Source organism: Oryzias latipes, chromosome 19 (genome assembly GCF_053564925.1).
Source record: "Oryzias latipes strain Hd-rR chromosome 19, Olatipes_Hd-rR_3.1".
Lineage (NCBI taxonomy): Eukaryota > Metazoa > Chordata > Actinopteri > Beloniformes > Adrianichthyidae > Oryzias > Oryzias latipes.
Window position 1 is genome coordinate 16,774,444 of NC_136255.1, and position 25,913 is coordinate 16,800,356.

A 25,913-nucleotide genomic window follows, 5' to 3' on the forward strand; every position below is an offset into this window, starting at 1 on the left:
AAAATTGATTAAACTTTTTTTCTTTCTTGAAAAAGGCAGATCATAAAAAATTGATCAGCAAAGGTTTTAAGCAGTTCTTGGATTTACTTAGTGTCAAGTAACAGGAAATGTCACTTTTGAAATAATTATATATTTTAGACAAATTCGGTAAAGCAGATCAATCTGAAAACTGCACAACATTATGCTTCAGCTTAATTAAACAGAGTATTTAGGAAATAAACTTTAATCTCAATTTATGTTTTCCAAAAAGAACAGTAAACAACAGTTTTAACATTTATTGGTGTTCACTTTATTAATAACAATATGTACATTAGATTATTAAATGAAATTCTGAAAGACAAACTTCAATGAAAAACTTCAAGGTTTTGACAAACTGATCCTCAAGATGCTGGAAAACTGTAGAGAAACAAACAAAAGCATCAAAAACTGAGCTCCAAACAGGAGCTCCACTGTCTTCATGATGATCATGCCAACTCGGAGTTTCGTAGCGTTACACTTCCGTTTATCTGATGTTCTAAAAGCTAATGGAAGAAACTGTCAAGTTAAAAGCAAAACAAAGATGAGGCGAATAAACCTACAATTTCCAAATTCTCTTATTTTGAAACTAAATGATAACAAACATGCTTTGATAAATAAAAAGAAGTCATCTCGCTAAAAAAAAAAAAGATTCAAAGCAGGCACTTCATGGGACACTCAGACAAACTAAACTCTTCAGACATCAGCTTTTTTTCCCATGATGCTATGTGAACAGAGGTATATGGAAGTCCTTATGGTCAAACAGAAGTGGCCTTGTGACTGGAGTGGGATCCTTGTCAGCTTTGTGCAGCAGCTTGAAGAGTCCTGTTCCAATGTTCATTGGGATTCCCATGATGATGCACTCAGACACTCCTGAAGATCAACAACATACAGGTCATAAAGTGGTAGGTTTGCAAGGTTTTAACCAGAAGAAGCAGAACTTTACCGCAGACAGAGTCCTTCTGTCCAAAGTAGGCAGCATCAAACAGATGGTCGGCGGTTTTCTCAAAGGAGGCCAGCATGAGGACGCTCTCCTTCATCTTAGCCAATCCAAATCTGGTAATTCCTAAAATTTCCCCCTTTATGGACAAGGAAATACAGTGTTTACATATATCCAAACACAACACAAGGAAATTCAAGCATGTAATGGGGATAATAATAAGGATCTCATTAAGGATTGTACCTTATAAGACATCAAATCTGCGAGAAGCATGACGTGCCGCCGGTCGATGCTCATTCCATGGTTTACCATGGTATACTGAATCTCATTGATGATAGTGGATCGCGCAGCCTCAATGCCTAAAGTCTTCTCCACCTGGTTTATTTCACAGAGAAATTGTGATCAACTCCAACAGCTTAAGTTTTCCAAGTTCTGTTTCTAGGCTGAAGACCCACTCGGATCATCTTTTGAGCTGGTTTCAAAGCGTTCCCTGTGCTCTTTTCATTATGATTATGCAGTTTTTAGCCAAAATAATGAAAAACTTGTGTCGTTTTACAGGATATAATTTCTGCAGAGCATCAGTCGTTCATTAGAAATTTGCTTCTGGGTTGTTCTGTTGGCATGAAGCGACCCCATCCCCCATCAACTCCAATTTGCTGAGAGCTCTGTGTTTACAGGCTCTCCTGCTAGTTTACATGGAGCTCATGGCCTGCCCAGCGTATTTTCTACATCACAATAAAGCTCTTTTCCAATTTTCACAATTAAATAAAAAAAAAAATTAAAAAAATGCAGAAATGCCATTTTGAGTCTAATTTTCTACACATGTCATCAGAAAAATGCCACTAAAACACGTTAAAAACTACATTTTCATCAAACTGGGTCTTTAAACTAAAAGTGAGCTTCTGATGTTTTTTTGAGGCTTTATGAGAGTGAAAAAATGTCTTTAAATAATAATAGAGCTTATTGTTTTGGCCTTTATAAAGACATTACCCTGTGACACCGTGAAGCATGTCACTTCGATTTAAAAATGTTAGGTCAAGCACCGGACATTCAGCTTTTAAAATGCAGATCAGAAACCTTTGTTTTAACATATAACCAAAGCAAAGACTCATTACCTCGTATGTGTTGTTTGAAGTAGTCCTGCTTCCATTCACTCCATGAGTGGCCATGACAGCTCTCATGTTGTCCCCTTCTACCAGGAGTTTGTATTTGTTCTTTCCACTCTGTTCGTCGATGTGAATGACCGCTCGGGCGACCTCGGGTATTCCTTGAACCACAACCTTCGCCGCAGGAGGAAGAAACAACCAAACTTACACACAAGGACACTAATGAGCAGTTCAATTAAAGTTGAGCTATGATCCCGCTCTAGTCAGGTCATTTATCAGAGATCGCTCAACACTCCTCCTCTCTCTGGAAGAAAAGCAGCCCATAGTTCATCCATGTTTACTGATCCCATGAGGATTTCTAATATTGTCTTGATTAAAAATATTCTGAAAAAGCTGTTTTGATCCATTCGTTCCAATTTTACTGAAGAAAATCTCAGTCAGGCTTCAGACAACATCACAGCACTAATGAGATGGCACTTTATAGTGCTGAACTCAGGAAAAATATGGAGGAAAAAAGCTGGAAGTCTTAAGTATAGCCCACAGTTGGGTCAGATCTTATTTTGAAGGAGATCGTACATCTGATAGAACCTCAACGTCATGTGGAGCTCCTCAGGGTTTGATTCTTCAACCTCTGATTTTAACCCTCTGGGTCAGATTATGGTTTGGACTACAGCAACAGACATTAGTTTACTTAAAAAAAAAACTGTTAGAAAGCTGCAGCTCATTTATTCTGAACACTGCTGTCAATTTTAACCAGAATCAGGAGAGTTCAAATCACTTCTTAGAATTGTGGAAAGGTCTTGGACCAAGAGAAAAAAACAAAAAAAAACAGCTTTCCCTATAATCTTGCAGCCTCAAAACATTACATTTGTCTGTGAACAACCTTCTGGCAGCAGTAGGTGCCTCTTCTGAGGAAAGCAAAGCTCTTCAAATTCCACTGAACACCAGCCACTTATCTCTACAGGTCAGATAGGCGAGATGTTAAAATAAGTCCAGCTTCTGAGAACAGATGGACAAAACCCAGGATATATCGATTGCTCTCCTTTATTTACATTTTCCAAAGGTCAGCTGGCCTTTGCACAGACTCATTACTCTGAGAATCGCGAGTTCTTACAAGAAAAGCTAATAAAGTCAGTGGCTGAACAGACGAGTGAAGTTCCCCCTCACCTTAGGAAGATCTTCTTTTAACGACTGCAGCACATAGTACATGGAGCTTTTGTTGTTTTCCCGTGGCGAGACGCAAACCACCGCCTCGCCGTGCACAGCAATGTCTCCGGGCTTGACGCGCAGCTTGGACATGCAGATGGAATAACGCACCGTTTCGGCATTCACCTGGAAGACATGAGCTCTGATCAATAACCCAGCGGTGAAGATGATAAGCATTAGGTGTGTGCTGCACTGTGCTGAAACACAAATGACTAAAGATGAATAATGGAAGAACAAAATCGATAATATGTGTTGTCTTAGGCTTTGGCAAATAAAGTGATTTTTACTCCCATTATAAACAAAATCTGTGACACCTCCATCTATTTAGTAGATCGTTATATCTATAAGTTAGTGGTATTTTCTTTTTTTTTTTGTGAACAAGCCGTTGGGGTTAAAAAGGGGTTATACCTCCAATCTTAGCAGTCGTATCCTCTCTAGAGACAATTTCACCAGGATGAAGCAGTCATCTGGAAGGAAAACTTCTTCAATGTATTCGGAAATCTGTAAAGGGCAAATTCTAAAATTAGTTTTCCACTTGTTCACAACCTTCCGTCTTTTTCTTAAATGAAAATCACATTTTTTATTTTTTTTTAAAGGGACAAAGAACGTTTGGACTACTTCTCCGAGAAGAGTTTTCTCAATCCTCCCTTTCACCAGCCTTGCAAAGTCAGCGTCGTCTTCAACATCCAATTGAGCAGTGATTATAGGGGTGCTACGTGGGGGGAGCAGAGGAAAAAGATTGAAAACAAACTTGTCACTCTGACCCCATCGGTCAAGCAAAGCTCATTCAGATAAATGCTCCCGTTTGTCTTCTGGACCCCAAACTCTATAAAAAGGTCATTGAGGAAAACGTTATAGGTCGTATCAGAAATATCCAGGAGAAAATGTTTTAGAGAAAATATATTTCAGATGTAAGAATTTAAATCTAGCTCCTCCTGGATGAATTCATTTATAAAGTTTATGCAAAACTGTTTGGTCAGATCTGTTTGCAGATGAAGGAAACAAACATTACAAACCTGATGTTCTTGGAAGCGTTGATGATCTCTTTGATGCGAGGCACCCCCAGAGTGATGTTCATCGACGCCACGCCGGCAAAGTGAAAGGTTTTCAGGGTCATCTGAGTGCCGGGCTCCCCGATGCTCTGAGCACACAGAGCCCCCACTGCTGAGCCCGGCTCCATCTGGGCTCTACGAGACCAGATGACACGTAAACCAAGTCATCTTCGGGTTCAACAGAATGTCACATTGAAGCAGAAAAACAAAAAAAAAAATCAGCCAGGGATTAAAGATTGTAGAAAAAAAGTATAAATCCATTAAGAAGGATTTGATTTACTGTCATAAAAAAAATAATATTTTCATAAAAACAACCTTTACAGCATCATTAAAGATAATATTGAAACAATAAATACTGGAATTTGCATCAAAGAAAACAACAGATGTAAATAAGATACAGAAAAGTATTCATTCAAACACGAATTGTGTAAGTTCTGTTACTGATTATAGACTTTGGTCCCAGCTCTCTGCAGGACATTCACTAGGTCCCCACACATGTGGTTCTGGGATCGCTTGCTGTTCTTGTGATCATTTTGTCCCTCACAGAGCTGATCTTCAATTCTCCAGGGTGAGATCCTGCATGGAGCCCCAGGTGGAGGGAGATTATCAGTGGTCTTGGAAGTATTTTTTCCCCCTAATAATTGCTCCCACAGTTTATTTCTTCACACAACGCTGTCTTCCCAGCCTGGTGCAGGTCTGGTGTCCTTTGACAGCTCGTTCGACGTGGCCATGCTGGGTGTGGACAGCAGGATTTTATACAGATAACCAGTTCAAATAGAAGCCATTAATACTGGTAATAAGTGGAGAATTGAAGATCAGCTCTGTGAGGGACAAAATTCTTGTTGTAGATGGCCAAATACTTACTTTATTTCAATGAAAATCAAACAATGTGATCTGCTGGATTATTTCCCCCCATTCTGTCTCTCACAGTTGAAGCGTATCTACACCTCCATCATCTTTTTAGTGCACAAATTTGCGGCTGACTAAAACTTTTTGCCCATCTGTATTTAGAGTCCACATAAGATGTTTGTCTTACACTAAAACTAAGTAGTTCTAGGAAAAAAACTCCATATTGATACAGTAAAAACATCACTGAAAGCATAGTTTAAGTTTCTGAAAAGTTTTACAGGCTTCCTCTGATGCGACAGCTCCACAGGGAGAAGATAAATGCACGAGTTTGTGTGTTAAACATTCACAGCACCTCATGTACTTGTCTCTGCAGGTTTCAAGAAACTTCTCCAGCTGTGTCGGTGTGATCCGGTCCAGCTGATACAGAACCTTAGGCTGCGATTCAAAGCACAAAAAAGAACAGCATAATTTCAGCCGCGATTTCTCCATAATCATCAAAGGCTCTAAAAATAAAATATAGCTTTACCTCGCTTGTTCCATTATCGTTGATGCCGTACTTGTCTCTGGTCTTCTTGATTCTTTCTGACATGCTCCTAATGAATTTTTTGATCTCCTACAATTAAAGGAAGAGAATAAATCTGAGTTCAGAACAAAAATAAGTGACTGCACACTGTTTGAGCTCAATACACGACCATGCAATGCAAAAAAAGGAGGGGGGGGGGGCAAATCAGCTATTTTTTTTTGGCTTCAAAGTGCATTGGTATTAGCCGCAGTCTTTAATAAAACAGATGTTATGGGGTTCATCACAACCAGTTGCTTTCTGATCAACTGTTTGTCTATTTAAACGGTTGCTGGCACGCCATTCGGGGTTCTGTGGGCATGCTCACTCGGTCACCGTACCTCCAGGTACTTCTCTGAGCCAGTTTCTGTTAACTCCTTCCCAGCAGAGGAGAAAATCACATGTTTGATTTAGAAAAAGAAGAAGAAAAAAAAGCACCCAATACCTGCAAGACAATATCTACTATACATTTACAACAAGCTACCTTCTGAAGGACAGATACTAACCAGCAGCTGTTTATGAGTTCATAAAAAAACGTTTTATTCATTCCCCCACAATCACGGTTTTAAAAAATCCCTGTTTTTTTCAAAGCATGAATCAAAAAGAGGAGGAGCGGGCTTCCTTTGTGTCAGATCAGAGGCAAATTTCTAATAAACTGCTGCTCCGCAGAAACAATCTTCTATAAAATGACACAGTTTTTTTTTATTTTGGCTAGAAGTGGCATAATGATAATTCAAAGACCACTAGAACCACTTTAAAAATAGATCAATAGATGATCGGAGTCAGACTTTTTCAGTTTTCTAGCATTAAAAAAAAAAAAAACTGAATTCTCAATAATTTTCAATCAAATGGGCAAAACTGTTTTTAGGGAATACATTACATTTACATTCCTTCTTTCCAAAACTGGAGTTAAAATACCGGTAGAAGAATTCTAGAAAGGAATGGTCTCAGTTTAAAATAAAAATGTAATGATGTGCAGGGAGGTAATTCAAATTTAAAGATAAAAAAAATTACATTTCTGTTAAACAAAGCTGCAAAAACACACAAAAAATTTACATTTCTGTTAAACAAAGCTACAAAAACACACAAAAAATTTACATTTTAAATGTATATATATACACATATATATATTTACAAAAGCATAAAATAAACACATTTGTTCAACTTAAATAAAAAAAATAGCTACATCTGTATTAATAAAACGCTGAAGCAAGACAGAGAAATAAGAATGCAAAATCAAAGCTTTACAACAGAAGACAGACTCCTGCAGGGATTTTAAAACAATTACAACAATTTAAAAAATTGAAGAAACCAACAAAGGTTTGATCTCCTCACAGAGTTTCTACTGTTGCTTTCACCAATAAAGTCATTTATCCTGTTTTTCAAAGTGAATTTTTTCCTAAAACAGTTAAAAGTAGCAGAATTATTTCCAAGGCGCTTATAAAAAGTTCTGGAATAAAACAAACAATGGCGTGAACCCTGACGATTGTGGTCACATAAAGTAAATCAGAAAACTGGAAATCTTCCTCAAACTGAATCCAAATGTAGATTAAAGACTGTCAGATGTGAACATCCCAGCAGGACGAGTGATGGAAGTTACCTCCAAGAAGCTGTCTCTGCAGCACATGAAGTCGGCTCTTTTCATGATGGCGTCTGAGGTGAGGACCAGCTTGTTTTGACTGAGCGCGGGCTCATCCGGGCACGTGTAGACCGCCTGGAAGAGCCAGACACAAACAATTTAATGCAGAGCTAAAGGAAAGCTAACCATGAAAAAAAATCAACATCCTTTTGAAATTTACGAAAGGAAGGTCAGAACTGGTAAGTATTAGTGTCCATTCATTTTCTATTAAATAATCCTCCTGCTGTATTGAGCTGCCTTGTCTTTTTTTTGATGATTCATTCCCTTTCTGCAATGCAATCACATCCAATGGAAACACTTGTCAATCACAGCCTGTTTACTTTTGAGTACTGTAATAAAGAGGCTGTTATTAAGCCTCTGGATGTATAATTAGCTCTTAGCTCACAACCTCACAAGATACTTGTACATTTTTCTCAGACAATTGAAATGTCTTTTTCACAACTTTGGGAAAATCATCCAACAGAAAAAAAAGAAAGAAAAGGGTTTGCTTTTTTATGTTAAAAAAAGCCCAATGAAGGCAAAAATTAAGATTACCGGTAGATAGAAAAACCTTTTTGGGCCTCAATGCATCTCGTAATGCATTTAAAATAAACACAACAAATCAGCAGCTAGAGTTTGGTTAAATGTTGTAATACAGAGATGAGCGTTTCTTGAGATAATGTTGCCCAGGATGTGACCAAGTGGCCAAACAGACCGTCAAATGCAATCATTTCCTCTCCACTAGTTCTGAGGAAAGAATGGAGGATTTACTTTTATTGTGACTTGAATCCTAAAACTTTTGTGGAAAAAAAGGGTGAATATTAACCAGTTCACAGTCTCAACAGGGAAGGGCTTGCAGTCTAGCCGTGTTACTAGTTACTGCATCATGTTTCAGTTGGCCATCTGATTTGACTTCCATTACAGATGGAGATTTAATAGAAGAGAAGCACAGGTATTCATCTCACTGCTTCAATTTAAGTTTTCATATTCCACTCTGTGAAGATAACAAAGGGGTCAAACATGACGGAAAAACTAAGAAAAGGGCAAAAGTGAAACAAAAACAGGGAGAGAGAAGATTAAAAGCTGCATTTTTCACAATATAAAGTTCCAAAAAATGTCTATTTTTTTCTAAATATTGTGGCTGGAAGGTTACTTTTAATATCAAAATATAGTTCTTCCTTTTAACTTTGCTGAGTAATTAAAGTTGTAATTTAAACAACCTAAGTCGGAACTAGGGCTGCACGATGTGATGAAAACTTGCGATATTAATGATCAATATTGCGATGACGACAGACCTTGCCATACATGAACAAATAGCGAAACAACCAAAAACCTCATTTCCATTTCACTGCAACAGTTTAATTCAAATAAGAGTCACCATAACTTAAATTATACTCCACATGACCTTCGTCTACATAGGAGGCGAACATCTAACATCAAAAGGCTCCATCCGATTGGTCAAATCCATAAATGGATTTATTTGATTCATTAACTACTTCAAGCTGCCATCAGATTGTTTTAGCCCATTAAAAGTGATCATTTTTGCCGTCTTTTGCACTATGCGTATTGCACAGCCGGATATCGCGATAACGATAAATTTGCGATTGTTTTGTGTATTGTGCATGCCTAGTCGGAACTGATAAAACGGAAAAAAAAATGTTTAAAAAATGGCAGCTTCAGGTCCAACTCACCCGAATGTTGTCCAGTACTCTCTTGAACTCCAGCGGCTCGTCTTTTCCCTCCATGGCAGCCGGGTCGAGACCATCGCCGCCGTATATGAACTGGATGATGTCACCCATTGAGCTGCGCACCGTCAGGTCATACTGCGAGCACAAATCTTCTAGGGACTTCACCAGACGCCTCTGTCCAAAGATACAAAGGGATACAACAGGAAAACACAATAAATGCCTCCATTTCAGACAGGAATCCCAATTTGGGATTTTATTCACAAGAAGCCCCAAAATGTTTCTTTGTGTTGCTGGTAAAGACGCTCCAACAGATAATTAAAAAAAACGCTCATTATCTCACATATTTACTGAAAGGAGCAACATCCAGCACTACATGGGATTTGTTTTTCACTTTTACTGTGCCACAAATACCGGTACATTTTTGTTTTGCTGAAGCTTCTTCGTTCTGTTTTGACTCATGCAGCTGTTTGTCTGCAGTGCGATGGACTGATGCCATGACTGCAGTGCTGGCTGTAATACTGTGGCAGCTGGAAGGTCTGTCCAGCAATAAAGCAGATACAAGACAAGAGACATTATTGCCTCACATTGTTTAAATTTTACAGTTAAAAATCTTGACATTACCCAGCCCTCTTGTCCTGCTGTTTTAAATATACCCCCAAGAGCTTTTAAATGCTCTTTTCATCCAGCAGTGATGTGCAAAATGACCTTCAAGATGCTGCAGAGACATATGGAGTATGTTCTTTCTAGCAGTTTGACATCTGCATAGCAACAGGGGTAGATTGTGGGGAGAGGGGCATTACCTGCATGTATCCGGTCTCTGCCGTTTTCACAGCAGTATCCACCAGACCCTCTCGGCCCGCCATGGTGTGGAAGAAGAACTCAGTGGGAGTCAGACCGGAATAGAAACTATCAGCCACAAAGCCTTTGGCAGCAGGCAGCTGGTGAGAAATTATAATTGAGATAACTATGCATTCAATTCAGTTTGAAAAGTGTTTTAGGCCATTTCTGCTCTGCAGTTTAGCCTAATTTCCCTTTTATTGGAGTTGAAGAAACTGCATTATAAATAGAGGCAAGATGGAGGCAGAAAAGCATCACTCACTAATGAAAATAATGGGGTACCAACGCTCTGAGAAACATTTCCTTTAACCATCATAAAAGGCTAATTCAGTGCCAGCAATCAATAAAAAAAAAAAACGATACATTCCCACTTTGTACCGTAGTTAGAAGAGATTAAAATGGATTTTGTTCTTACTTTGGAGTGTTTCTCAAAGTGAGGCAGAGAACGGTTCTCAAAGCCGTCGGGGACTCGAGAGCCACTTATGGCCTGCTGGCCCACACAGGCAATCATCTGAGAAATGTTAATAAAGGAACCTGAAAGTAAACAGACAAAGATAGAGAACACATGCAAATGATGCAAACATGGAAAAGCAATTATTGATAAGAGAGTGCAGGTTAAACTATAAAGTAGTATAGTATAGCTATATGAACATTCGTGTAAATGGAGCATCACTCACTCTTTTAAATTTGGACTGACTTTCCTTTTATTGATGCCTTAAAGCATCAACAGTGGAACTTCATAAGTTTCTCTTTGGAAAATCCTTTATGCAGGTAATTTACATAGTTTAGACAAATTGGTTCTACTTCAGATCAAGGTTCACCCCAGCTTTAACTTAAGGTTAAGCAATTATAAAACAAATTAGAGCGGGTTGAAGTTCCAGCCTTTCAGATTCATGCTATCCTTCTAAAAAATGGAAAATCCGCCATTTTTAGTTCAGGATGGAAAAAAGTACTTTTCTTTTTTTTCCCAGCAATGCTGTTGTTGATTCAGACTTACCTTTGGATCCACAAAGAGCCATAATAAGTGGACTGTTGCTCTTGTCAAGCTCCCTGAGGCAGGCACTGCCTGCTCGGTCTCTGATGACGGAAAGCTCCCTCAAGATGAGAGCCTGTCAAAAGACAAATGCAGACCAAGACACAAACATCAAGTTCTGCTCTGCAGGGGTAAAGCACCCTAAGAAGAAAAACTGCAGTAGAAAACCATTGTAATTCAGTCTGATTTCTTTCCAATAACTCTAAAAAGATGCACAGTTAAAAAAAGGTACATAAATGAATAAAAAAGGTGAAGACACAATGCTTTCTCATCAAAGGTTTTGCAAAGTAATAATGAGCAATTATGAGTGAGTTGTCAAAGTCAAATAAAGAGTTGGCAAAACATTTATAAATTGCGCAAGCCGAGGGCCAGTCTGGTTAAATGTTTATCAAACCGGCAAACAAAAATAAATTCTGAAAATCTCGAGTTTTCACTTTTTATCCAAAACTTTTGATAGTGCTTTCTAATGACAACCTTTCCCAACAGATGACAACAACATAAAAAAAGAAAGGAAAAAAGTGATAAATTCATTATTATTATTGTTAGTATTAGGCTATGTTTGCCATTTTAATACACTAGTTGAAACTGGAATTGACAAGACAGTTTGTCACTAAAAACAACATTACACATTAAAAAGCATTTATTTTGCTTAAGCTCTTTCTAAAGTTTTTCAGGATTTGCTTTTAACAAAAAGCATTTTATACAGGACAACAACAGCAAAAGTTTAATCTCTTGTAGGAAAAATCTAAATAACCTGTAGCAGCAAAAAAGATTTTTCTGCTCTGATAGATGCCCTCTTGCCTGAGAAACTTGATGTCTCATTTTGGATTCAAACTCATTAAAATTTGGCTTTTAGCTGAGGGGAATCCTCAAGACTGAATGAAGATGTTCATTATTCAGAACAACTCCTGTGTGATCGTTTGTTTATGTACATTTAAGAGGCGAGGACTCCTGCTTGCGGTCTCTCAAACGGCTTTTAATGGCCAAACACATTAGCAGGGCATTGTGGGATTTGTAGTGAATTAGCAGCTCACATGGGGCAGCTCAAAGGCCTGATTGGCAGAGAGTGGAAAAAGCTGCAACACCAACCTCCAGCGTCTCCTCTGCTGAGCAGCCTGGCTGCTGCTGTAATTTGCCCGTCTGCAAAGCTTCGATGTATTCATCACACTTCTTGTAGCCGTCATCGAGCAGGTCCTGTTTGGCCTTCAGCAGACCGTGGCCTGGAGTCACATCGCCGATTCCAATGGAGAATCCTCTGTTTGCTGAGAGTTAGGAGTTTAACAAAATAAAATAAAGAAAGATTACCTAGTGTATTATACATTTCTATTTTATTTCTAGTAATAATAATAAAGATGATTTTTGTTTTGATTGAATGTTACAAAAATGAATCCTAGAATCCAATGTTCTTTACCAGTTTTCTCATTTTAACACACAAAATAACATTCAAAACTCTGTTAACATGCAATCTTGTCTTTTTTTTACCAACCAGTTCGTTTTATAACAAGGAAATGACTGAATCTGCAGTTACTATTGTGTCAAAACGTTTATTTAAACCACATGGCTGGAAAACTGTCCCAAAAGTTCTCAAACAAAGAGATTGATGAAATGTTTTAAACCTAATTTTTTTAAAGAAACTTTGCATTCCAAAGTACCTACAGAGATACACTGGAGCAAGCCTCGCCAGGCGCGACATGGCGTTTGCGGCCTCCAGCTGTCCCCAGTCCCTCAGCAAGATGTAGAAAATGTTGTTCTTGGAGCCTGAACCCAAGGTGCCTTTGTCCATGCTGCCACACATCAGCTCACTGTTGTGAATCACCACAACTGAGAAAACAAGGACACTGTTAGAATGCAAAGCCCAGGAAGAATCAATAAACTATACCGAGTCATCCTTCACCTCTGGAACCCCAATAAACACAAAAAGAATCAATGTGGAATTAGGATCTGGAAAAATCTTCTTTTCTTTTCTATGTATTGGAGAAGACGTATACAGAAACTAAGATAAATGAAGAATCTGTGAAAACTTTTATTTTAGGATAATAAACCCATTTTTTGTCATTTCTGCAAATATGCCTCCTTTTATATTGTAAAGGTAAAAAAATTACAGCAAAAATCGACAAGATGACAGTTCCCACCAAGTCTTTGTACTAACCTGAATGCTAGCTGCATGAAATTGTACTTTTCTAAATATCTTCTGTCAAAAACTGGTCCATTAGTAGAGATTCTCAGTTTGAACCTACTATAGGTCGTGTCCCAACCTGACAGAACAGTTTTTGTGTTGAACTGTCCCCCCATTGGAAAGGTCTTTTCTTAGGATGAACCTGGTGGGATGTCTGCCTCAAAAAAGATTGGCAGTTGGTTCTAATGCTTAAAGACGAATATCCAAAGGTTATTTATTAAAAGAGAGGAAAAACACAATTGTAGGGAGGACAAAAAATTCTCACACATAAAGCACGTAGAAAGAAAATAAGATTTTGTGTTTCAATTTGTGGAGTAAAATTGTGGAACAGAACCAGTAAATGCTTGAATCAATGTCCAAAGATAAAAGAATTTCAGTATAAATACAGAAATATGATCATTTGGTGGGTGTACTGGGTTTAGTTAAGAAAGTAAGGACTTAAGGTAAAGGGGGTGAGAGTTTATAAGATTTTTCTTCTTCTTCTCACCCCCTTTTGGACTTTTGTTGTTTATATAACTCTGTCTTGTCTTGTTGTATATAATTTTCTTCTTTTATTTTGTTATTCTACACTTGTTTTCACTTGAACATGCTTCCTCACTGCAGAGTAATGACTCCTTTCCATCTGTTTGTGTGCTCGTGAGATTCATTTTTCTTCTTAAACCTAAGAAAAGACATGCCTGAATGCCTCACACGTTCAAAAACGAATTGTTTAGATGAGAATCAACTGTAGTTTAGGCAAAATGAAGTATTCGTTGCTTTTTTGTTGTACTTTTAAAGTATATTAATAAGAACTGTTTCTGTCATCATTTATTAGAATTCCTGAAGTCACTTTACAGATACATTTTCTATTCAATCTCTCTATTTCTTCAAACCATCTGCATGATGGTCTCCTAGCTATGATCTCTTTCAGCTTTTGAATGTACCCACATGTAAACATCTTCACAGTTGCCATGGTTACCAATCAAAAGCAAAGCTGGAAAAAAATCCTAAATTACAGCCAAACCACTTTTAGCCGACCATCAATAAGAACCAGCACAGAAATGTGTCCTAAATTAGGAGTTTTAACGGCAACGGGAGAAAACATAAAAGGTAAGAACACTAGAGGTATTGCAGAAGCTGCAGCTCAAGCATCCATTAAATATATTATACTAAAAATATAATGACTTCTTTCAGTTTTTACAAAAACAAATTGTCCAGTTTCCCTTTTATTCTTTACTTTTTATGTTAAAAGCTTGCAAAAAAACACCCATTAAGCATGATGGAACATTTTCAGCATTTCTTGTGTCCAAAATGGTATAAAACTGTCAACACAGACACTTTTTAAGTTGCAAAGATAACTTTTAATAGATAAATCATCAATTCATTTGTGTGAGAAGCTTTATTTTTAACAAAGCAAAAAAGATGTCAATTAGTTAAACTAAAGGCACCCTTTTGTTGAAAACTACAGAGATTTTATGACTAAAGCAGATGTGAATTAAATAACATTTAATTCAATGGATGAAATTGTGTTGTAGAGAACAGTTTGAACCACCAGAATCCTCTTTTCAAAGTTGCTTTCAAAGATGACCCCTTAATTAAGATTGGACGATCAAATGAGATTATGCATTTAAAGGATTTAGGCTAACCTGCATCCCAAACAGACTAATGAGAATATCGTGGAAGTGTATTTACTTCTAGAAATCCTCTTTTTGTGATATTTCTGTGTTGAAATCCCAATTTATGTCAAACTAAACAGATAAATACATGAAATAAATTAAAGAGTAAGTCTATATTCTATAAAGGATCATTTTTGAATGGAAATCTGGAACTGAATACACTTTTCCATGGTATTGTAATTTTTTGGAAAGGCGATCCCTTCACAGCAGAGACTTACATGAGTCGTTGTAACACAGATCCTCTCCCTTCCCACAGTACTGTTTGCCTTTTGTCCGCAGGTTGGCCTTCACTGGACAATCCTTACTTGGCCTCAGGATCATACTGAAGATCTGTTTGCCCGTCCACAGAGCCATCGGCTGTTGGATTCATAGCACAACATAAGCTTCACCTTGATTTGAATTTTTCCTACATGAATAATAGGGCTAAGTTTAAATAATGACTACCTTTAGAATCGCTGGGTGAGGTAAAGAGATTCTGACTTTTTCATCTTTGCCCACAAGGATTGATGCCACAATCTGGCAGGCTTTTGATCGATCAAAGAAGGTGTCCTTCAACGTCAACAGGTAAGCACCTTAAGGAATGAAACATGCAGTTTAGAAAAGGACCTCCCTTCATGCAAAGGTTGCTAAAGGGCTCCATCATCAGGTGGAACATTTGAACTTAGAAAAAACGTGAAAATAAATATTATTTAAAAGATTGTTCTCATTTTAGATAATTAAAAACATGGAAGAAAATATGGCCTCACTAACCTGTCAAAAAGTCCTGAATAGCAGCAATGAGAGGTTCGCCGTTTCTGGGAGTGACAAGATTAGCTTTGGTCTAAAAGACATAAGAACTACTTTAAGTGAAACTGTAACAACAGCTTTTAATTTGGTTTTTGATCCGACATTTGTGGAGCAAAAAGCTTGGAACTGGTGATGATACAAACCCCCATCAGGATCAGGGCCTCTGCTTTGGCTTCTTCCGTTTGAGGAAGATGGAGATTCATTTCATCTCCGTCAAAATCAGCATTGTAGGGAGTACAAACGCACTCGTTGAAGCGAAACGTTCTGTGTGGTTTGACTCTGGCCTGTGACATGGAAAAGAAACCCACTTTAAATAGTTGGGGAAATGAGACTAAAAGATTAGCAATAATAGAATTTAGAGAGTTGCTTTTTTAGATTCTATGTATAATTAAAAGTAAGATAAATATAGTATTTATGTAGTCAAGAAGCAAACTTACTATGTGGGCCATGATGCTAAGTTTGTGCAAAGATGGCTGCCGATTGAAGAGGACGACGTCTCCATCTATCATGTGTCTCTCCACAATGTCACCAAACCTCAACTCCTGAGCTATTTTTTCCCGGTTTCCATATTTCAAGAACCTAGAGAACCGATTTGTCTTCAAACTGTAACACTGACAATAGTTTGGCTATAAATGAGGAGCAGCAAACCTCACCGTTTAATCTGATTGCGGCGGTTCTGGATAAAGTTGGCTCCGGGGTGAACATCGGGGCCGTTCCGCACCAGCTTTCTCATCAGTTCCAGGTTGGCTTTGTTTACCTGAAGACAGCGTTGACATGAAACACCGTCTGCAGCAGAAGAAAGTCTGCCGGATTCTCTGTGCAAGTCTGCTTTACCATCTCTGGATACGTCAGGATTTTAGCCACGTGGACGGGAACGGCCACTTCATCGATCCTCAGGTTGGGGTCCGGAGAAATAACCGTTCTTCCTGAGAAGTCCACTCTTTTCCCTGAGAGGTTTCCTCTGAATCGGCCTGAGTCGTCACAATTTTAAAAAATGGTCAGTTTCAAACTCTTTCAGTATATTAACAAGACATGCAAAGTTTTTTTTTCATACAGTTAACTTTTAGTTCTAGATTTTGATACTTCAACAAAAAAATGAATATTAATCAAGGATTGAACTTTTTTTTATAAAATGTTTCACACAGTGATAATATGTCCATATAAATCACCATAAACCAACTTTACAAAAGTGTTTAGTCAGTAACTAAATAAAATAGAGGCTTGTTTATGTCTATTGCTTATTTAAACCAATAAAAACTGAAAAAAAGAGAAGAAAAAAAACAAAAAAAAGGGGAAATTCTATTCTAATTTCCCCAAAAATATGTCATTAAAAATAAATAATTCTTAAATATTCAAAGCTAAATCAACTAAAACAAACAAAAAAAAAGTCTAAAAATATATTGTTTGACTTGATCACTGATCCAATTCACCTTGCTTTCCCTTGAGTCTTTGCACAAAACCTCTTGTCCATTTTTTCGGTGCCATATTGAGCGGGATGCCGGAAAGTTCACTGTTTATGTAAAGTGCACATTGCAGCTGGAGGAAGTCCCAGTCCTCCATGATCATCTGGGTTTTTGCTCCACTCATGCGATGCTAAATGACAAAAGGTGTTAAAGTAAATAGAAAAACGGTTTTACGATCATTTAAATATTGCCATTTCAGTTTAAGGTCATTGAAAAAAAACGTTATAAAATATAACATTAGCGAGTTTGAAAAACACCAACCTTTTTGATGACATCGTTGAGGAAGATGATCTCCGTCAGCTTCATGGTGAGGTCATCTTCATTGGTGCCCGACTTCAGGTCGCTGACCACAGACGGTCGGATGCAGAGAGGAGGAACGAGGAGGCGGGTGATGATGAGGTCTGCGGGTTTGCCTGCTTCCGGGTTCATCAGCAGCAGAGGGATGTCTTCATCCGGAATCCTCCTGAACAGGTTCAGGACCACCAGGGGATTCAGGTTTTCCTGGAAGAAGATTTTATATATATTATTAAAAGAGGCAAAACGCTGAGCTGTGAATCAGAAAAATCCGCTTACCTGTGCTCGGTTCAACAGCGGTTCGATCAGTTTGTTGTGTTCGATGGCTGTATCGAAGGACTGCATGAACTCTGACACAAATGGATCCACCACTTTCTTGGTCGTTTTATATTTTTCGTGAATGATCTTTAACAGGCCACACTTTTTTACAGTTCCTTTAAAAAAAAAATGTAAAAAGACATTTTCTTTTTTTTTTTGTTTTCAGGAAAAACCTGAACTTGAAGTGAATATCTGTTTACCATTAAAAGCAGAACAATTCAGACAAACTGTCCTTTTGCGGCATTTTTCGGAAATCTTCTTTTTCAAGCCTCGCTTCTGGAGATAAGCCAGGTTGGGCCGTTTCAAGAGATCCAGAAACTGGAGTTTTTCCTCTTTGGTCAGCATTATGCTGGAGCAGGTTTTGCAAATCATCTAAAAAGAAACATCAAAGCAATAAGGAAATCACATCCAAAATACCTAGAATAGTAAGGACCATAAAGGGTATAGCTATGATAGGAAATTATCACAACTGTGTAAGAAAAGCTACTAAAAAGGCGTGCAAAAATTAAAGTCTCCTTAACAATATTTGTTTGTGAAAGCATACTTGCCTGTAGTATTCCTATAACAGCTTTGAAGTAGCCAACATGAAAACAAGGCAGTTCTAGGTCCAAATACCCATAATGCCCCAAACAATCTGCCAGATTCTTCCCACAAGTCAAACATGGTCGGTCTTTCTCACTTGTTCCCTGCAGGAAACAGGAAGTAAAAGGTATGTTAACACGGAAATCATGTTTCTTCTGAACGTTTTTGTTTTTCCTAAAACTTTATTGTAAATACCAGGAACAGTAAAAAAGTATTACTATATTTTATTGTATTAACATACAGTTTGATGTTAGGAACAAATTTCAAGACATTTTAAACGTTGATGTTTTTTATAAAACTTATGACTCAATATAAAGTCTGATCTCCGCTAAAAATAAAGACAAATTTGGGATTTTGATTAAAAAAAATTACATTTATAAGTGTAAAATGTTGCATTATGTTGACAAAAGCCAGAACATGTATGCTTCCAGTGTAAAGAATAGGAAAGTGTCAATTTGTAACAAAAGAAATCACAGAAAACTTGGCCAAAAGATTGAGAAAAGAGGCAAAGCCTAAACAAATGATGAACTTTTTCTGGTGAAAATTGACAAAAGGTGCACATTTTGTTAATATTGGGTTTATATATTCTTAAATACGTTTCGAAATTTATGTACATTTTAGTGTATTTCAACCTATTGGAAATAAAATAGCAATTAGGTAAAAGCCAGATTGCTTCTCAAGATCTACATATTGTTTTCAGTAATGAATAAAATGTGGCAAAGTTGCAATCTTTTTCTGGAAAAGTGCTCTTTAAACCAGGCTTTTACTACAGTGAAGGAGAAAGTGTAAAAGTGGAAAGAGGGTCTAAGGGCTGGGTGTTTTGCTCAGCTTAGTCTGTTTAGTTTAGTTTAACTAATTAACCTTAACCTTAATAGCTATTGTATTTTACACCTGCTTTTATGTTTTGCACAATTAGTGAAGCCTGTTGAGGCAAATGTGTTGGAATATTGGGTTATATAAATACTTGAATTGAAATTGTTCTTCTGAACCTGAACTGTATATTTCTGAAATGAATGGCTGTGATGTTTTTCCTTTTGTCCTACCATGCGGTGATCCAGTACTCCATGGGGCAGTGGGGTGTGTTTGGTGTCCTGGCTGTACAGATTCTTGCTGACCACCTGGATGTGGGCCTGCTGCCGCATCTGCTCAGCAGATTTCATCCCAAAGCAGATGTGGCTTCTGCAAAGGAGAAGGAATACGCATATGCTTCAACCCAACTCTTTATTAAAATTAAATAAATATAGTATGTGGACTATCACCACAAAGCAAATGGATCACAGAATACACACGGATGTCACCATCATGGGTTCTTAAGGGTAACAAACCTCAACAACATTGCTGTAGGTTATTTGTTAATTTTATAAAAGCCTTCTTCTGCCTATTGATTTTTATCCACAAGCAAATTAAATGATTAACACAAGCTGAATTTGGTGAAATCATGTGACAACTCTACTTTAAACTTCAACGACTTCTATTGACAATATCTAAAAGAAATAAAACATTAAAATACTGCAGATCAATGACATACTAGTAGTCTGGTAACAAGGCGGCACATAAAAACCTTTTTAATAAATAACTACCTCATTGTAATTTAGCAATAATTGCAGCTAAAAGAAGAAAACATGGAAGCTAACAAACTCGCAAAAATACTCACATTTTTTTAGCCACGTCTGTCTCTCGGAATTGCTCCTTCACCATTTTTGCAGCGTTTACACAATCAAACAAGTGTATACAACTATTATTAATTATTGTGATTTCTTCGGAACAGCTAACTGTCACTTTACTCTTCCATGTTGTGGAAATGCCATCAGATCCAACATGCAACCATCATGCAAAGCGTCGGCAGCGTGTTGGTTCCGGTTGGTTCCTGCCGCTGCTTTCAAGGATCAAATATAAAATCAGGAATTTAGGATGCAACTCTCTGTCCAACTGAATTTCTTGTACCATATTGGGGTATGTTTCGTATAAATTTAACTTTATAATATAATCTATAAAATACGCAAATAGAAAAACACCAAGTAGCAATACGTACAAACGAAAAAAACCTCCAAGTATATTATAAAATCAACAAAAAAATTTGTTGATGATCTTTCGTATTATAGCACGCTGCAATAAAGTTTTAGCCTCGTTAAATTTGAATACAAGTTAAATATTTTTCAGCTTTGCCCTATATATATGTCTATCACCCCGTGACCCAGAAAGGGGATCAGAAAATGTATGGATGATATACGTCATATATATTTCTGTTGTTTTGCCGTGAATTGTTTTATTCAAATAAAAAAAAGCTGATTTTTCATATAGTCCTTGAAAGCACCGTAGCTACCAGCTCAGCCAAAGAGAGCAAAATTGAAGCTCAGACTCTGGCCAACTAAAGTGAGTGCTGACACCTAGCGGCTAAAATATCACATTGCAGCTGAGGTATGAACGGTTTATATGGGATGATGTCCCTATTTTCTCATCTTAACAGAAGAATTTTTCAAATATCAGGAGTGAATCTTGCCTTTGCAATTGAGGTGAACACCCAGGTACTTGAAACTTTCAACCATGTGGATGTCAGTTCCCTGGGTGTTCACCAGTATGAGGGCCACCGTTCTTCGTCTTCGGAGGTCTGTCACCATCTCTTTGGTCTTGCTAATATTTAAGCACAGGTGACTGCTCTCACACCAGCTCATAAAGGTTCTGATGGTTGACCGGTACTCCACATCATCTCCTTCAGACACACGCAGACCACAATGGCTAAGTCATCTGAGTACTTCTAAAGTTGACAGCTGGTGGTTTTATGTGAAAATCTGACATGCTGAGAGTGAAGAAAAAACGGTGAGAGCACAGTTCTGTGGCGGGTCCAGTGCTGCAGAATACCACCTCAGACACACAGTTGTGCAGACGCATGTACTGTGGACGGTTAGTGGACCATCCACTCCTGCTCCCTCCAGATTCCCCCGCAGCAGTCCTGGCCGGATGGTGTTGAAGATGCTGGAGAAGTCAAAAAACACATCTCTTGTCCTGCTGGTATCCATGTGAGTCAGTGTCCAGTGCAGCAGATAGATGTCAGCGTCACCCACCCGGATGTTTGCCTTGTAGGTGAACTTCAGCAGGTCAGTCGCCCTTCATCACAGAGTGGAGGTGCATGAGGATGGGCCTGTCCATGGTCCTCATCAGGTGGGAGGTCAAGGCGACGGGTCTGTTATGGTTCTGTTGCTTTGTTTGTGTGATCTTGGGGTTCTGAACCACACAGGAGGTCTTCCACAGGACTGCGACTTACTCTTGGCTGAGGCCCAAGTTAAAGAAGTGCCTCAGGACATGACAGAGCTGGTCTGCATAAATAAAATCAGTATAATTAATTGCATATGTGTATATACATAATAATGTAAAAATACGTTTTCTTTTTAAAGTTTCTCCATTTGATATGTATCATTTTCATCTAAAGAGAATAATTACATGCGTTAGTTGTTGCTTACTTGTTGTTTTGCATATTAACCACTAGATGGCGGCAAATGCATTTCCTAAGCTGAGAAAGCCGGGGTGGGAGAGACCAAACAAACCTGCAGTTCTGAACTACCTGCATTGTTTCATTCATAGGCATTAAAGCGCTGATGGGGACTGATGATGACTTCCTGAGGTGATCCTTCTTCATGCTTGCACTGATTAATTCTCCCATCAGGTAATAACCGCTGAGTGTGAAAGTTGCCCAAATAAGCCGACTTTTCATTAAAAATTCTGCAACCACTATAATTGAGCTTTAATTGAACCTCTAATATGATATGTAGCATGTAAAATGAATCTGAAGAGACTACTGTTCCACCAAAGTCCTCTGCTTTTGTGTAGACACCATGACTTAATGATAAAGGCCACTGATGTTTCCATCTGTACAAACAAATGTAAAGGGCCTGTGGAGAGATCCTCAATGCCTCTCCAGGGACCTCTGTGCGCAGTGCCTTTGAGCATGAGGTGCTGCTTAGAGATCCCCTTTCAAAGTGCCTCCTGAGCATATCTGTGTACTAAATTGTTTGTAAAATTGTTTTTCAAGTACAGTATTAAAATATTATGAGCAGAAATACTGTGTTCCCAAGGGAGGAATTGATTATGTCTACTAAAAAATGTATCTCAGTGTAGTACTGAATATATTATGCTGTACTTCCTCAACTATATAGTCATAGAAAAAAAAATATGGCCGGCAAGGCAAGATTTTTCTCTTTTGCTACCAATTGTTTTTATTCAGTAAGACATAATAATAAAGGCAAATATTAGATCATTAGTGTGGAATCTCACAGGTTTTTAATGCGTACAACGGACTGGCTCTTAATACTTCATCTGCAGCCCTCTGTAAGATCAATCATTCTGTCCCCACAGGATAAATCTAGTGCACATCACTTTGTGTAACCAACGCAAGATTGGAAACAAACTATTCAGTTGGTAAGTGGAAACAGATTCCTCAGCATTTTGCATTGAAATAGTTTTCTTGACCCTATATAACCGTTTGCATTGTATCTGATACGCGCATTTCTGAGACCCCTATCCCATTAGCATGATCCAAAATTTCCTCAAAAACCAATTAAATTTAACTTGGTCTGTGTTTTCTGCCCTGTTGTTCATCATTATTCCACTAGAGGCAGTAGAAGGGCATTTCCACCTCATCTCAAAATCTTTAAAAAAAAAACAAAACTTTTTGACGGAAGATTTTTCTAATTTTCAGAATTTTATGTTTAGAATAACCCAACTATTGTTATGCATTTTTTAGTGGCTATTTGCTGTATTTAAACAATGCAACATTTGTTGATAATTAATAAAATATAATACAGTCACACCATGTTAAAATATGTATTCAGACTGGAAAAATCAGATGGTCTAGACCCAGGACCCTTAATTTGGTCTGGATTGAGTCCTGAACGTTTCGTTCCAGTCTAAAGCTTGTACACAAGATCTCTTCATTCATTGGTCAGGAATTATGAGGGCGGGGCAAAGCAACTAGAGGCAGAAATTATGGAAGTTTATTCAAACTTTATATTTAGCTCACAAGTTTTGAAAGTCTGTATCAACGTCAGGCTCAACTCTTTACTCGCTTCTTTTTGTCCAGTGGAGTCATGCTGCTGGGCGGTTACTGGCAAGAAGACGGCCAAGAAGGTATGCTGCTAAATGTTTATGACATATGGGTATGGGTTGCCAGGAAAACAGTGAGAAGCAATGTTTACCATGTTAAAAATTGTTTTGATGAGTCAGAATTCATCTGATCACATTTCACTGAGCTGCAGTGTCTCATGGTTGTGGTCTTACGGCATTGTTTTAAGAGAATTCTGTTAAGGAAGCTGCAAGGTAGCTTTTAGGATGGCGTCACAGCAGCACCTGTCAGGCACAGAAAAGCGTGTAAGCTATGGAAGCATATCTGTCTCATAATTCAACACCGCTCATTCTATGACTTGATTAAAATGATAAATAAAATGGCATTTGATATTTCATTTTCATAAAGTTCTCTAGTAAATGTGTACCAAAATTCAATTAGAAATATCTAATAAGACAATTAAAATCAGAAATGCCTTTTCATTTTCACAGTGAAACTCCCTCAATTGACTCAAGAACAAAATTAAAACTCAATCCTCCAAAATGCTTTTTAATTTTTTTTATTTTCGAGTCAATGAACCCTGTTTTATTGTGAAAATGAAAAAGCCCTTGCAGTATTAACTTTAATTTTGAATCATGATACAGATATGCTTCCATAGTAAGAAGCGTTTTCAGTAGTGTTAAAATAAAAGTCCTAACAAATAAACAGCTGGACCCCTTTGTCTGTTTGACAGCACGACAACTGTTGCTTTATATTTGTGCGCGGCTCATCTGTATTCCTACTCTGTTTACGTCGCCTTTGGTTCAGTTGCTTCGCTCCGAGGACGGATTGTATTTAGACTGAGGAATCTCAGAGCGAACCGAAGCTCAGTCCGACTGGAAACTAACCGAGACCACCTCAAAAGGTTGGTCCGAGAGCGGTTCCTGGTCCCTGAGTGTATATAGACTGAAAATCATTGCAAGAACGCACTAAATCACCAAATTACCCCCAATAGATCATTATTGATACTATCTATATTTCATTAGTGAATGATATTGAAAAACTTTTTTGTAGATTTTATCAAATGGTTTAAAAAGATCTTAATTTACAAAAAAAATTGAATTTGAGGTCAATTTTTGGATGCAGTGGCCTTTTCGGGGTTACCCCCATGACGCTTATTGATGCACATTTTTATTAAACACTTCTGTTCTAAATTAACTTTAATCAAGCATGTACATAAAGCCATTAAGCAAAGACATCAGTGAATTTCTTTTACACAACTGGAAAATATTCAAGGGGTTAAAATTATTATAGTTATTTGGTTCGCCATCCCTCCAGGAAGTTGGAATAAATATTAAGTTATAATTTTGAATAATTTATCTTTTTTTCCTGTTTGTATTTAGCTGCAATGACACATAATATGGAAAAAAAAATTGAAATAACTTTTTGTATTTTTTTTAATAAACAATAGCTACAAATGTAATGTAAACCTGTTTGTTTGACATTTGACCAGTTCAAGGGGTCTGTTTACCCATCATGCACTTGGCGGCATGCAAAACCCGCTTGTAGATCAATGTAGACACCGTCTTTGCGTAATTTGCACGAGTAATTACTGTTCTTCATTTACAAAGCCACCCAGGGTTCATAATGGGGCTGCAAAACATTGACCCGGGACAATTGATTGATCCCTTCCTCCTTCAAAACATTGCCCCCGCTAATGACCGCGTAATGAAAAAAGTCGCCTTCAGTCTCCTTATCCAGTTTGGCTGATCTTTCCCCACCACCACCTCCACCATGCTTTCTGCAATAGTGTCAAGTCCTTGCTTAGAGCCCCTAAACTTCCCCACCCACAGCTCATCCTGTGTGTGCCTGCATGCATGTTGTGTGTGCTCTTCAGTAATCAGCCACACAGACTCGCCTTTGGTGGCTGGAGAATGATTCCATATTCCACTGGGTAATTTATGCAGAACTAATTCTCTACAGGAATGGAAGGGCTGGGAGGGAGGCACAACCAAGGGAGCAAAACAGAAATGCAGGGAAGGAAGAAATCTGTGGTGAAATAATTATCCCTGGTGTCACTGTAGCAACATTCTGCGAAGCCGCTGTCAATAAAATATTGAGCTACACAATCTATTTCAATTTTGCCTCAAAAAGATGCTGCAAAAGGGTCAGGCGGCAGCAGCAGGAAGGAGGAGACCCGTGCACGCACACACAGACTCATTTCTGTCGAACTCCCCACTCAGAGGTAGCTGGCGACGTGTGCTGCTTACAGACTGACTGGGAAGCACAACGTTGCCTGTAGTCATTTAACTTGTCAAAACAGCATGGCTCCATGTCTCCTCGCATTTGAATTAAGCAGGTTTGAATGAATGAAAATAAAATGAAAGAGGATGAGAGGAAAAACTGAAACGAGGGGGGGGGGGGCTTCCCCGGAGAACCATTGGTATCACAGTATAGATTATGATAGTTTATGATAGACGGCTCTGTAATAAGAGCCCTGTGTCAGGGTGCATTTCTGACAGTTTCTATAAATATGTAATTATTGCTGGGGACTGGGATGCAGATGGGCTTCATTGTGTTTGTCCCACAGCATGTATTGATCAACATAATGTACACACAACTGTGTACTGTTGGATTTACAAGCTGGTCCTGACTGATCAGTACACTGCTCTGTCACCATCATTGGTGATTGGTTACCCTG

At 38.1% G+C, this 25,913-nt stretch overlaps 2 protein-coding genes across 5 annotated transcripts in view; one reads left to right on the top strand and one right to left on the bottom strand.

Annotated features, from left to right (window-relative positions):
- LOC101156922 (zinc finger MIZ domain-containing protein 1) overlaps positions 1-25,913 on the top strand; it is a 197,684-nt gene that overhangs the window by 31,007 nt on the left and 140,764 nt on the right. The gene's annotated exons all lie outside the window — the stretch shown is intronic.
- Positions 266-20,461, bottom strand: polr3a (polymerase (RNA) III (DNA directed) polypeptide A). 4 transcript variants are annotated; one of them, XM_020712012.3, is made up of 32 exons: positions 19,832-20,461; positions 19,221-19,356; positions 18,144-18,281; positions 17,796-17,967; positions 17,557-17,711; positions 17,245-17,484; positions 16,951-17,113; positions 16,355-16,491; positions 16,174-16,277; positions 15,958-16,099; positions 15,664-15,804; positions 15,485-15,554; positions 15,179-15,306; positions 14,953-15,091; positions 12,560-12,724; positions 11,993-12,165; positions 10,868-10,979; positions 10,286-10,404; positions 9,834-9,971; positions 9,037-9,207; positions 7,328-7,441; positions 6,069-6,104; positions 5,695-5,781; positions 5,521-5,603; positions 4,284-4,454; positions 3,886-3,979; positions 3,676-3,768; positions 3,229-3,393; positions 2,071-2,235; positions 1,199-1,330; positions 962-1,094; positions 266-888 (listed from the first exon to the last, which is right to left on the bottom strand). In XM_020712012.3, the coding sequence occupies exons 1-32, from the start codon at positions 19,873-19,875 to the stop codon at positions 740-742; spliced, it is 4,209 nt and encodes a 1,402-aa protein (XP_020567671.1). In that variant the 5' UTR covers positions 19,876-20,461; the 3' UTR covers positions 266-739. The 4 variants fall into 4 exon arrangements, with proteins under 4 accessions (XP_020567671.1, XP_004080458.1, XP_023805326.1 ...); XM_004080410.5 differs by lacking the exon at positions 6,069-6,104; XM_023949558.2 differs by having other exon boundaries at positions 3,676-3,979.

Bases quoted from the DNA above. Each gene is read 5' to 3' on its own strand.
- polr3a (XM_023949558.2), bottom strand. From the start codon at position 19,875: ATGGTGAAGGAGCAATTCCGAGAGACAGACGTGGCTAAAAAAAT. The intron at 9,208-9,833 runs GTAATGCCCCTC...ATCTTTGGACAG, and splicing joins CAGAGACCGGATACATGCAG to AGGCGTCTGGTGAAGTCCCT. The intron at 6,105-7,327 runs GTAACTTCCATC...TCTGCTGGGAAG, and splicing joins GCAGAGACAGCTTCTTGGAG to GAGTTAACAGAAACTGGCTC.